General features: G+C 38.6%; 1 protein-coding gene across 1 annotated transcript; it reads right to left on the reverse strand.

Moving 5' to 3' along the window:
- Positions 1–1101: 1101 nt before the first annotated feature.
- On the reverse strand, positions 1102–12493 carry LOC134822718 (anoctamin-7-like). The gene is made up of 15 exons (XM_063833919.1): positions 12408–12493; positions 9974–10088; positions 9220–9280; positions 8769–8901; positions 7467–7554; positions 7163–7336; positions 6831–6979; positions 6482–6680; positions 3848–3953; positions 3548–3700; positions 3206–3258; positions 2887–3041; positions 2520–2610; positions 2165–2287; positions 1102–2010 (listed from the first exon to the last, which is right to left on the reverse strand). Exons 2-15 carry the CDS (start codon positions 9974–9976, stop codon positions 1936–1938), a joined length of 1563 nt encoding a protein of 520 aa, XP_063689989.1. The 5' UTR covers positions 9977–10088; positions 12408–12493; the 3' UTR covers positions 1102–1935.
- Between the last annotated feature and the right edge of the window lie 587 nt (positions 12494–13080).

Consider the following 13080-nt stretch of genomic DNA (forward strand, 5'->3'; position numbering starts at 1 on the left):
TTACACTCGAATTATAATTTTCGCCCATTGTGGGCCGAGGAATGAGGAGCTTGAAAGGAGCCCGAGATTTAAAAAGCTACCAGTAATAATATGGGGTCACCAGGTAATATCAGTAGACGATCGCGGTCAGTAATAATATGGGGTCACCAGGTAATATCAGTAGACGATCGCGGTCAGTAATAATATGGGGTCACCAGGTAATATCAGTAGACGATCGCGGTCAGTAATAATATGGGGTCACCAGGTAATATCAGTAGACGATCGCGGTCAGTAATAATATGGGGTCACCAGGTAATATCAGTAGACGATCGCGGTCAGTAATAATATGGGGTCACCAGGTAATATCAGTAGACGATCGCGGTCAGTAATAATATGGGGTCACCAGGTAATATCAGTAGACGATCGCGGTCAGTAATAATATGGGGTCACCAGGTAATATCAGTAGACGATCGCTATCAGTAATAATATGGGGTCCCCAGGTAGTATCAGTAGACGATCGCTATCAGTAATAATATGGGGTCACCAGGTAATATCAGTAGACGATCGCGGTGGTGGGCGATAGTTCTCACCTCGTTAAAAATGTAAGAGTACAACTTTTAAAAGGATTTTTGTGTTATATTTTATTTTTTGAGTTTAATGTCATTCTCTCGCATGGAAATGTGGTACGAGATACATATCGAAATTAGTTCCGCTTTTGGTTACCGATTTTGCAACTTCACAATTTTAGAACCATATTTGTAAAGCTGGATTCATCACCTCATCTTGACGATACAAAAAATAATTTATAAAGATCACTGAAGACTTCTTTGAGATAAAAACAACTTGAAATTTACATAAGCTCATGTACATGCTAAAACTGAATCCTACAAAACGGTAAAACAATTTTTGACAGCAACTTCAAGTTACATGTAAAAATGTTTTATCTCAATCAATTTATATTTTTGAAACCGAAAAATTAGTCCTTTTATTTTAATTATCCAGCGGAAAGTGCACCGCACCTTTTTATAACCTGATTTGGAAATGATTTCAATATCTGTAATACAAGGTCAACTTGCTCAACATTCTTACTACTTCATGATAACATGCATTTTAAAAATAATCTTCCAGTTTTTCTATTCTTAATGTCAATTTCTTCAATCCAAAGTTCCATGAAATCATTACGATGTCCCACATATTCATTATTCAACCACTTAATTTTATTTGTTAAAAACAAAAACATGGCTGAAAATGGTGCCTCAAACACGAATACTCATTTTAAACCTCACGATAAGAATTCTGTGTCGTCACCTACTCAATGTTTATTGGAAACCATGCATACACTTAAATACATACACCTAAAGATTAGAGATAATACTGGTCCTACAGATAGTCACTAGTCAGTGTAACACTGCTGATAGTCACTAGTCAGTGTAACACTGCTGATAGTCACTAGTCAGTGTAACACTACTGATAGTCACTAGTCAGTGTAACACTGCTGATAGTCACTAGTCAGTGTAACACTGCTGATAGTCACTAGTCAGTGTAACACTGCTGATAGTCACTAGTCAGTGTAACACTGCTGATAGTCACTAGTCAGTGTAACACTGCTGATAGTCACTAGTCAGTGTAACACTAGTCAGTGTAACACTAGTCAGTGTAACACTGCTGATAGTCACTAGTCAGTGTAACACTACTGATAGTCACTAGTCAGTGTAACACTACTGATAAGTCAGAAGCAACACATACACCCCAGAGGGTGATATACACAGGGGGTATATCTACTGATAAAAAGAGCACAAGTTCACAAGTATAATCCCGATTATATTGAACCCAAATCCTAAAACCAGTAAGAAGATTAAATTCAAAGTTCGTCGTCAAGTCTGTTAAATGGGTAAAGATCTGGCTTTCTTTCAGCTCCGCAGGTGAGGATGGTAACTGTCCAGTAAGGAATGACGCTCAGTCATATTTCTGTCGCTGTCTCTTTTTGACTTTTACGCGGTTTCGGACGTCTTCAAGCTTTTCGAGGTCAATCTGGAATTATTTATAAGTGTTAAGTGCAGTATAAGTGTAAATATTTCATTCAAAATCGCGTTTAAATCATGAAAATATGATAAAAACAGGAGATTACTTTAATCTTTTAAATGATAGAAATATGATAGAAAATAAAAGTAAAACAGGTGGTTACCTCGATGACTTCCTTCATCATTTCTCTGGCGAAACTGTCTTCCAGATGAATAAGAGCCTCCAGCTTCTCAGGTACATCAGGTATCAGCAGGTCTATCAACCTCACTATAGTGAATACGAAGTGCTGAAATGTGCACTTTTATTACCAATGTAGCGGATTAGAAATATTTTAGAGGGTTGTTAATAAATTAAACGGTTTTAGTTAAAACACTGGGACTGTCCCAGTGTTTTAACTTCAAGCAGGTTTAATTTGAGGATATATTCACACTTGCAGAGTACCGCTTATTAATCATTCAAAATCCAAAAGAAGGTTATTATTACGAAGAACTGAGTTTATTATATTTTCAAGTTCCTACCTCGAACACTACAACGAATATAAACTGGACAGCTTTAAGTTTCCACCACCACAGAGATGTTTCACCCTTTTCTAATCTGTAATCCCAGTACCTGTAAATTGTAACATAGTAAAGAACTGCTTTTATTAATAAATAACTTGTGTTACTTTATCGGACGTTATTTTGGACATTGCGTGAACGGAAATAATTTTGAACGTACTTTAAAATGAACACTCGAATGCAATCATGATCAGTATTTAATTTAATTACCTCATCGGACTTTATTTGAACGAACATTAAAATGAACGCTAAACTTATCGCCAGCGTCCAATTAATTTCCGTTCGAATATAGTCCGATAAGGTAATTGTGTTCGGCTTAACAACTTACTTGCAAGTGTCTATCACTTCTTCCCCTAGATCGTTTAATATAGGACCCGTAAAGGAAGACAGATGACCTTTAACGTATGTTGCGAGTCCGTCGTCATGGTTATATTTCCACAGGATTTGAGAAACGAAATCTGATGTAAATGCAATGACGAACGCCTGAGGTGAGCTAAGTAATTAGTTACCTATACTCATTTCTGATGTTATAAATTCTTCGTGCTTTTTCGATATAATCGATCGAATAAATATTCAGAAATCTTCAAATATTAGTAATACTAATAATAATATTGGTAATGATATAAGTAATATTTGTAATTACTTACATTCGTAATGATTGCAATTGAGGCCATATAGTCCAGGATTCCGTACCAAATTCCTGGAAAGGAAATGAATGTCAAATCTAAATATACTTTCAACGTTATTATGTGTTACAGTGTAGATCATGACAACAAAGAATGATAGCTGGAAGGTGAACCATATTTTGTTTTGACACATGACAGTGATTTTGATTTTTTAATTGGTTAATCTCGGTCACATATCACAACAATATGGTTGACCAGTATTCAGGTGTATAAGATGCATAAGGTGGCAGTACATAAATATACTCATGGTAACTACCTGGTGTTATTGTGTATCACGTGATGCCCTAATATGGTATTACATACCTATACTCATGCAGTTGATGGGTATTGGTCTCTTGAGTAGTTCTGTGTATTTCTTAGCATCAAGTCTAATCTCCACCACGTTATTTATGAGAGCAAATAGTGGGGCTACAGGGAAAGCAACAACAAACATTGTTGCGAAACCGTACTGAATAACTGAAAATAAGTTATCGTTGTAGTACTCACTGTGGGGCTTAAAGTTATCTTAAGAAAATTCAAAATCAGTTAAAAAATTGGTGCTTTGTTGAGTAAGCATTACAATTTATAATGAAGCAATCACTAAAATTCAGTAAAAGAACCCACCCATTTCCAAGTACTCTGGGAAAAGGTTCTCCTGCTCAGCCAGATCATTATCAGCCTCCCAGGGTGTGGTCATGGATATTGATATCTGTTCTTTATCAGTACCCGACTGTGAGAGAGTTTTATTGGTCATTGATACTGATATTTGTTCTTTATTTGTGCCAGACTTAGTGAGAGTTTGGTTTGATTATTTTGAACTGTCCTTCATCTCAGTAGACAAACTTTATTGTGTTTAGAGAAGAATGTATAACTTTTATGGATTAATGAATAGAGAAGTTGGATATACACTAACTTGCAGAACTGTATGCCAACAAATTACTGATCGCGGCTGAACGCACCGCAGTGTGCAGTGTGCAGTGTGCACGCATTATGATAAAATAAAGTCAGAACAATAACCTTGCAGACACAACATAACCAACAGCATATCACTAATATCTCCACTCTCCATTGTTCACCAGCCGATAAAACAATAAAACACAACAACAACAAACAAAACACAGCGTCCTGACAGTCAGTAGTAGTGAGTCAGTAGTAGTGAGTCAGTAGTAGTGAGTCAGTAGTAGTGAGTCAGTAGTAGTGAGTCAGCAGTAGTGAGTCAATAGTAGTGAGTCAGTAGTAGTGAGTCAGTAGTAGTGAGTCAGTAGTAGCGAGTCAGTAGTAGCGAGTCAGTAGTAGTGAGTCAGTAGTAGGGAGTCAGTAGTAGCGAGTCAGTAGTAGCGAGTCAGTAGTAGTGAGTCAGTAGTAGTGAGTCAGTAGTAGCGAGTCAGTAGTAGTGAGTCAGTAGTAGTGAGTCAGTTGTAGTGAGTCAGTAGTAGTGAGTCAGTAGTAGTGAGTCAGTAGTAGTGAGTCAGTAGTAGTGAGTCAGTAGTAGTGAGTCAGTAGTAGTGAGTCAGTAGTAGTGAGTCAGTAGTAGCGAGTCAGTAGTAGTGAGTCAGTAGTAGTGAGTCAGCAGTAGTGAGTCAGTAGTAGCGAGTCAGTAGTAGTGAGTCAGTAGTAGTGAGTCAGTAGTAGTGAGTCAGTAGTAGCGAGTCAGTAGTAGTGAGTCAGTAGTAGTGAGTCAGTAGTAGTGAGTCAGTAGTAGCGAGTCAGTAGTAGTGAGTCAGTAGTAGTGAGTCAGTAGTAGTGAGTCAGTAGTAGTGAGTCAGTAGTAGTGAGTCAGTAGTAGTGAGTCAGTAGTAGTGAGTCAGTAGTAGTGAGTCAGTAGTAGTGAGTCAGTAGTAGTGAGTCAGTAGTAGTGAGTCAGTAGTAGTGAGTCAGTAGTAGTGAGTCAATAGTAGTGAGTCAGTAGTAGTGAGTCAGTAGTAGGGAGTCAGTAGTAGCGAGTCAGTAGTAGCGAGTCAGTAGTAGTGAGTCAGTAGTAGTGAGTCAGTTGTAGTGAGTCAGTAGTAGTGAGTCAGTAGTAGTGAGTCAGTAGTAGTGAGTCAGTAGTAGCGAGTCAGTAGTAGTGAGTCAGTAGTAGTGAGTCAGTAGTAGCGAGTCAGTAGTAGTGAGTCAGTAGTAGTGAGTCAGTAGTAGTGAGTCAGTAGTAGCGAGTCAGTAGTAGTGAGTCAGTAGTAGTGAGTCAGTAGTAGTGAGTCAGTAGTAGCGAGTCAGTAGTAGTGAGTCAGTAGTAGCGAGTCAGTAGTAGTGAGTCAGTAGTAGCGAGTCAGTAGTAGTGAGTCAGTAGTAGTGAGTCAGTAGTAGTGAGTCAGTAGTAGCGAGTCAGTAGTAGTGAGTCAGTAGTAGTGAGTCAGTAGTAGTGAGTCAGTAGTAGTGAGTCAGTAGTAGTGAGTCAGTAGTAGTGAGTCAGTAGTAGTGAGTCAGTAGTAGTGAGTCAGTAGTAGTGAGTCAGTAGTAGTGAGTCAGTAGTAGTGAGTCAGTAGTAGTGAGTCAGTAGTAGTGAGTCAGTAGTAGTGAGTCAGTAGTATTGAGTCAGTAGTAGTGAGTCAGTAGTAGTGAGTCAGTAGTAGTGAGTCAGTAGTATTGAGTCAGTAGTAGTGAGTCAGTAGTAGTGAGTCAGTAGTAGTGAGTCAGTAGTAGTGAGTCAGTAGTAGTGAGTCAGTTGTAGTGAGTCAGTAGTAGTGAGTCAGTAGTAGTGAGTCAGTAGTAGTGAGTCAGTAGTAGTGAGTCAGTTGTAGTGAGTCAGTAGTAGTGAGTCAGTAGTAGTGAGTCAGTAGTAGTGAGTCAGTTGTAGTGAGTCAGTAGTAGTGAGTCAGTAGTAGTGAGTCAGTAGTAGTGAGTCAGTAGTAGTGAGTCAGCAGTAGTGAGTCAGCAGTAGTGAGTCAGTAGTAGTGAGTCAGTAGTAGTGAGTCAGTAGTAGTGAGTCAGTAGTAGTGAGTCAGTAGTAGTGAGTCAGTAGTAGTGAGTCAGTAGTAGTGAGTCAGTAGTAGTGAGTCAGTAGTATTGAGTCAGTAGTAGTGAGTCAGTAGTAGTGAGTCAGTAGTAGTGAGTCAGTAGTAGTGAGTCAGTAGTAGTGAGTCAGTAGTAGTGAGTCAGTAGTAGTGAGTCAGTAGTAGTGAGTCAGTAGTAGTGAGTCAGCAGTAGTGAGTCAGTAGTAGTGAATCAGTAGTATTGAGTCAGTAGTAGTGAGTCAGTAGTAGTGAGTCAGTAGTAGTGAGTCAGCAGTAGTGAGTCAGTAGTAGTGAGTCAGTAACTGACCTGATATTGATTAGACTTTCTCCGTGACCACCAGCTCTTCATCATAGGTATGAGGAGTTCCTGGAAGTTGTTCATGATCTGTTTACCAAGGAAGATAATGGCCAAGTTCTCAGCTAACTCTCCTAGACACCCACCAGGACCACACGTGTCCAGACGTATTCCGAATATACGCGTGTAGTTGTAAGGAGTACCAGCGAAACTGAGAGGTCACGTGTTAAATACTGAAAAGTTTATCTCACAATTTGTTTTGCTTTTGAAGCCGCTAAATATAGTTGATCAGATAAACATTAATCAGCATTGTTAAGCTACAAAGGATTTAATAGTAACTTCTCTCAGAAGCTTAACTTACTTTCCCTTGACAAATGCGATGTAGAAACATGAGCCGTAGTAATTGAAAAACTCAAAGATAAATCTTTTAACAGTCAGATTGTTCTGGAATTCCGTTTCTGTTCGGTAATTTTCCCAAAGAGTGATCTTCTCCGCCAACCAAGCATAGACCTGCATTGAGATAGCATATTTTAGATTGCAGATATAGTGAGCAGGACTGAAGCTGGATCTGATTTCTTGAAACTCCATTTCAAATTAATCAACTATCATACAACCACTTCAAGTTGAAATGGTTTTTTCAAAACTGATCTTATTTTTAAGTAAACAAAAACACACAAAATAAGAGTAGCAGACCTGTGATAAGACGGTAATGGCTATAAGTTGTAGTATAGACCCTGAGACAGATGATAAAGTAGCAGCGTAGGGTTTCAGGCTCCCGTTAGACATGTTAGACATGTGGTCGAATATAGAGTACACCGCTATTTTGTAGATAATGATAGAGATCAGGGTTATAATGACTACAATAACCTGCAAATATTCACAGTTTAGTCCAGTGTGAAGCAGAATATTAGATTTAGTCCAGTGTGAAGCAGAATATTAGATTTGTGGGGATAAAAATAGGATATATTAGTAGAACCCAAAACCATTTCCCACTTACTGTGATGATGACAACAGATACGGCTGTGGTAGTTTTGAAAATACTCGGCTCTCGGTACAGCTCAAATCGTAACGTGATCGGATTAAACCTGAAAGATTGAAAGTTAAATCCAACATAATCAGTAGTCAGTACAGTCAATTATCAGGACCTCATAATTCTAGTTTGATCTTCAGCTCTGAACAGAACATCATATTACACTGTGAATAATCGATATAATTCTCAAGTAAGGTGATGAAGCAAACATGGAACTGCTTATACAGCTGACTACTATTACTGAAGTAGAACCCCCTCCCCTTACTATTGTTAAAGTAGAACCCCCTCCCCCTACTATTGTTGAAGTAGAACCCCCTCCCCCTACTATTGTTGAAGTAAAACCCCCTCCCCTACTATTGTTGAAGTAGAACCCCCTCCCCCTACTATTGTTAAAGTAGAACCCCCTCCCCCTACTATTGTTGAAGCAGAACCCCCTCCCCTATTATTGTTGAAGTAGAACCCCCTCCCCCTACTATTGTTGAAGTAGAACCCCCTCCCCCTACTATTGTTGAAGTAGAACCCCCTCCTCTACTATTGTTGAAGTAGAACCCCCCTCCCCCTACTATTGTTGAAGTAGAACCCCCTCCCCCTACTATTGTTGAAGCAGAACCCCCTCCCCCTACTATTGTTGAAGTAGAACCCCCTCCCCCTACTATTGTTGAAGTAGAACCTCCTCCCCCTACTATTGTTGAAGTAGAACCCCCTCCCCCTACTATTGTTGAAGTAGAACCCCCTCCCCCTACTATTGTTGAAGTAGAACCCCCTCCCCCTACTGTTGTTGAAGTAGAACCCACTCCCCTACTATTGTTGAAGTAGAACCCCCTCACCCTACTATTGTTGAAGTAGAACCCCTCCCCTACTATTGTTAAAGTAGAACCCTCCCCCTACTATTGTTGAAGTAGAACCCCCTTCCCCTACTGTTGTTGATGTAGAACCCCTCCCCCTACTATTAGTGATGTAGAACCCCCTCCCCCTACTATTGTTGAAGTAGAACCCCCTCACCCTACTATTGTTGAAGTAGAACCCCCTCCCCTACTATTGTTAAAGTAGAACCCCTCCCCCTACTATTGTTGAAGTAGAACCCCCTCCCCCTACTATTGTTGAAGTAGAACCCCCTCCCCCTATTATTGTTGAAGTAGAACCCCCTCCCCCTACTATTGTTGAAGTAGAACCCCCTCCCCCTACTATTGTTGAAGCAGAACCTCCTCACCCCTACTATTGTTGTAGTAGAACCCCCTCCCCCTACTATTAAAATATTAATGCTCATACCTGACGTCGTCCTCCTCGCACGTGACCGCATATTCCGGTCTGGCTGGTTCCTGGGCGTCCGTAAAGTCAGCCTTGCTCCAGAGGAACGCTAAAGTTATCTGGTAGCGTTTCCAGAACTCCAGGAAGAACGCAGCTGATGGTTTTGTAATTAATTAATGATTGGAATATCAGACATGTAATTTGTAGCTCGGGTAAATCGTTAATTAACGGTAAATTAATGGTAAATCGTTAATTAACTTTGTTCGTATTTGAGAAGAGTGAACTTATTGTGTATGCGTTAAGAGTATAGTAATTGTTTTAGGAACAATCCTTTGGATCCGATCATCATTCATGTCTTCGCGATTTAAAGCGAAATATTTTCCTTGCATAGTTTTTCCCAAATAAATATTGATACACGGTGCAAATATGGAATCATAAATACAAATATAATTAAATCTTAAAGCAGACTTACACCAAAAGGAGATGAATATTGCAAAGAATACCGAACCCCCGTTATTAAACGCATTCGCCACCTGTAAATAATTAATGTCATATGCTAAGGAAAATTTCCATATCACAAAAAATTGATATGATATCAAAAATTGATTTCATGAAAATGTTTCCAGGTTATCAAATTTAATAGCTCATTTCTTCAAATAATACGGAAATCACAATGCACAAGGAAGTAATACATGAAATCATAAGGAAATAATACATGAAATCATAAGGATAATGCAATGAAGGATCATGCGTGCTACAGCTCCTGCTTTGGAATCGAAAATAGAGCAATTTCAGCATTATGAATTACAAAGGTTATAAAGACATCACTCTTAGTGTTCAGATTTCACCCTTATAGTTATAATATGTTGGAGAGGTTACAAAAACAGGAACTTTTAAAAAGGAACACTATTCCTTAGGATTTAGTTAGGAATAGTATTCCTTAGGAATAGATATTCAACTCGACAGCGAAGAAAACCACTAAATCTGTTTCTGTTTGGATTAGCATAACTATAAATATAACCTGTGGAATTTACCAAGCTGCTTCTGCAAAGCAGTCCTGAACGGTCTATAACTAAAAACGGAACAAATCAAACCATGCGTCTGAAACAAGAGATATAAATAAACAAGAGTTGCAAAACGATGAAATAAAATATAAAAACATCCAACTCAATGCATTCCAGACCACTCATGCAGTTAAACTGATCATTCCATATCACGCCTCTCACCATAAATAGATTACAAAATGATTTGAGGTCCACAATATCACACTCTTCATCACAAGCCGGGCATATTGGGGAGTGCGTTTCAGTATTGCTGCTGTTTTCATCGCACACCGCGTCACTGAGGTAGCGCTATTATATTGCTGAGTTGGGGAAAGGAAGGAAGCATTTTAGGTTTGCGTTCAAGTATTGATGTATGTATACGGCTTTGTGACAAAAGGTATCTGTTATATGTTACTGGGAAGGAAATGCGTTTTATCCAATAAACCGCCATGCTTTTTTGTTTTTGGATAAATTTAAATAGGATTTTTGGCGATTTGCTTTTGAATAAATGCTAACGATCGAATAAGCTGCAAGGGAGCTGTGCTGAGGAACTAATGATCACCTCCTACTTTGATAATACTCCTGTAGTTTTACAGTGAATCTGTGAACTGATCAGTAGTACACCACCACTACAAAACTAAATGGTGAAATGCTGCAGTCCGGCCAGTCGTGCCATTTTAGTGAAACAGTTTGCTTTAACCCCTGCATTTTAGTGAAACAGTTTGCTTTATCCCCTGCATATTAGTGAAACAATTTGCTTTATCCCCTGCATATTAGTGAAACAGTTTCACAGTTTATCTCCTGTGCATATAAGACTGCAGAACCACTCACATAGGTAGAGAAGCAGTACATAGCAAGAGGTTCATCAATACACCTATCACAGGCTGAACACATCAGAGCCCCAGAAGTGTCTTCTTCACAAACACCTCCCCTGGAGTTGAACGGGAAATAAGTTCCAGATTACAGTGTTACTATGGTACCACGATAACCATGGTAACCATGGTACCACGGTAACCATGGTACCACGGTAACCATGGTATCACGGTAACCATGGTACCACGGTAACCATGGTACCTTCTCCACATCGTTAACAAGCCATAGTGTCTAGCACATTGTCAGGTTAATTTTATATGAATTTGGTCATTTTGATCCTGCAAATGTTGAATCGCGATACACGATTGGATGAAATTTCGTATTTCGACTCCCGATGGAAGTTTCGTGGTCAATAACTCCATTGAAAACCAGCAATCATCAAATTTCTGGGGGCGAATGATAGTTTGGAAGCTTTAAGTCGTTTACTTTTTAAGTTATGATGATATTTCATATAACACTATTTTTTACCAATTTCACATCTTAATTTAAGTTTCGACCATAACTGTAACAATTCCTTAAAAGTACCATGTTGGGAAGATATATTATTATATAACTTTATTCAAATCAAAAATAGAACATAAATGAACATCTTAAAGATCTGATAAGTAGCCAGAAAAAAAGAAATACTGATACACAAGCTATAACAACTTCTTCCATCCCGCTCTATCAGAGGCTAAAAGTCTTAAATTGTACAAATCGTCTGTATTTACAAATGGAATGTTCCTACTACCTAAATCAAATTTAATAGTCTTAAGCAAGTTCGACTGGTGTCTGCCTACTCTCTACTGCAAAGTGTAATGCAAGCTGTGCAGGTGAGTTGTTATCACTGTTGGGAAGATGACGATCTAATCATTTTAGGTGAATACCGATAATGACTTTCCTGGTCATCAAAACACCAAGTTTGAGCATGATCATGCAGCTATTCCCCGGCTACAAGCACCTTGTTTACACTCCGACAAGCGTTTAGTTGCAGTTTTAGAGAAGATTAAGGAATTAGCTCTATTTAGCGTAGCAGTATGACACGTGGTGCGTGACGTCATAACACGTGGTGTGTGACGTCATAACACGTGGTGTGTGACGTCATAACACGTGGTGTGTGACGTCACTTGTCACCCTCTATTAGCTCTATTTAGCCTAGCAGTATGATGTATGGCATTTGGCATATAGATATTGGCGGTGGTACAGTGCAGCACATGTAGGCCGCACATTGACAGAAGCAGTGACGTCACGGTGACAGCTAAGCAGTGACGTCACTATGACGTCACTCGGACAGAGACTCACAGTGAACTTGAGGCAGTGAGAAGTGGCATTGACCTCCCTGCATTTGTCACACAGGGAGCACAGCCTTCTGCTCCTGATATCAGCTGCCCCGTATTGGTTATATGTGGAGTTACAGAAGTCGTCTCTGTAACCAGGATTATGTTGCTTTATATTATATTATATATATATTATTTGAGGTTATATATATATTATTTGAGGTTCATTTTTAGTTAGCATTTTGAGTTGTCATTAGTGCCAAAAATGAAAATTGTATAGCTTTTTTGGATATCAATGATGTAATAATGCCCACTTAGCACATTTTATAATAAAATGAAAATATGCCACTGAACAGTTAAACCTCAGTACTTTATGAGAACGAGCAAATTCTTTGGTAAATTCTTTGGAAGCACAATAATCAATGACATTTAATCGATATTAATTTAGATCGGGAGAGTTCAATTCGTATCAAAAGTTTATAACTTACACAACTTCGTTGCCGATGATGGAGTAGATATCGTAGGCGAAGACAATGCTACCAACAACCGCTGGAACTATCAGTAACTTTGTGTAAAAACCTGATTGGAAATTACATAAAGATTCAAGCAATTTTGTCATTAAATCCAAATTATGATCCAATTTGATTCTCGAAAAAAAGTTCTGGAACTCTACACTCTACACTCTACACTCTACACTCTACACTCTACACTCAATCACTCAATCAAATTGCAACTCTTAAGTTAACTTGTTGTTTAATTGTATTACTGAGTCATAAATGAACACTTGTAGTACGTACCTATATGGCGGTTGGTCTGCAACTTGTCCCATGCTGATGAACCTGATAATTAAAATATTTGTTGTAAATATCTATAATATTCACACTAGATTCTAGACGGCTAAGTTCGAATTGCAGTCGGAACTGCAGAGTGGAGACGTACATTTTGTTAATTTACTAAAGTAACTGGTAAAAACATTTCTATGGAAATAAAACCAGGTTATATAATAAATTTATAGTCTATTAAACTACATCGATAATAGTATATTATATGGATAACAATAATAATAATATCAGTTTCGGCTGCTCAGGTCAAAATTCGAAAACCTATCATTTTATGCAGCCTAGATTTAATGATTCAAATAAGAAGCGCAGTGTTTCTAAA

Source organism: Bolinopsis microptera, chromosome 11 (assembly GCF_026151205.1).
Source record: "Bolinopsis microptera isolate Bmic1 chromosome 11, MBARI_Bmic_1.0, whole genome shotgun sequence".
Lineage (NCBI taxonomy): Eukaryota > Metazoa > Ctenophora > Tentaculata > Lobata > Bolinopsidae > Bolinopsis > Bolinopsis microptera.

Bases quoted from the DNA above. Each gene is read 5' to 3' on its own strand.
- LOC134822718 (XM_063833919.1), bottom strand. The intron at 6,681-6,830 runs GTAAGTTAAGCT...GTGACCTCTCAG, and splicing joins ATCGCATTTGTCAAGGGAAA to TTTCGCTGGTACTCCTTACA. The intron at 3,042-3,205 runs GTAAGTAATTAC...AGCTCACCTCAG, and splicing joins CAATTGCAATCATTACGAAT to GCGTTCGTCATTGCATTTAC.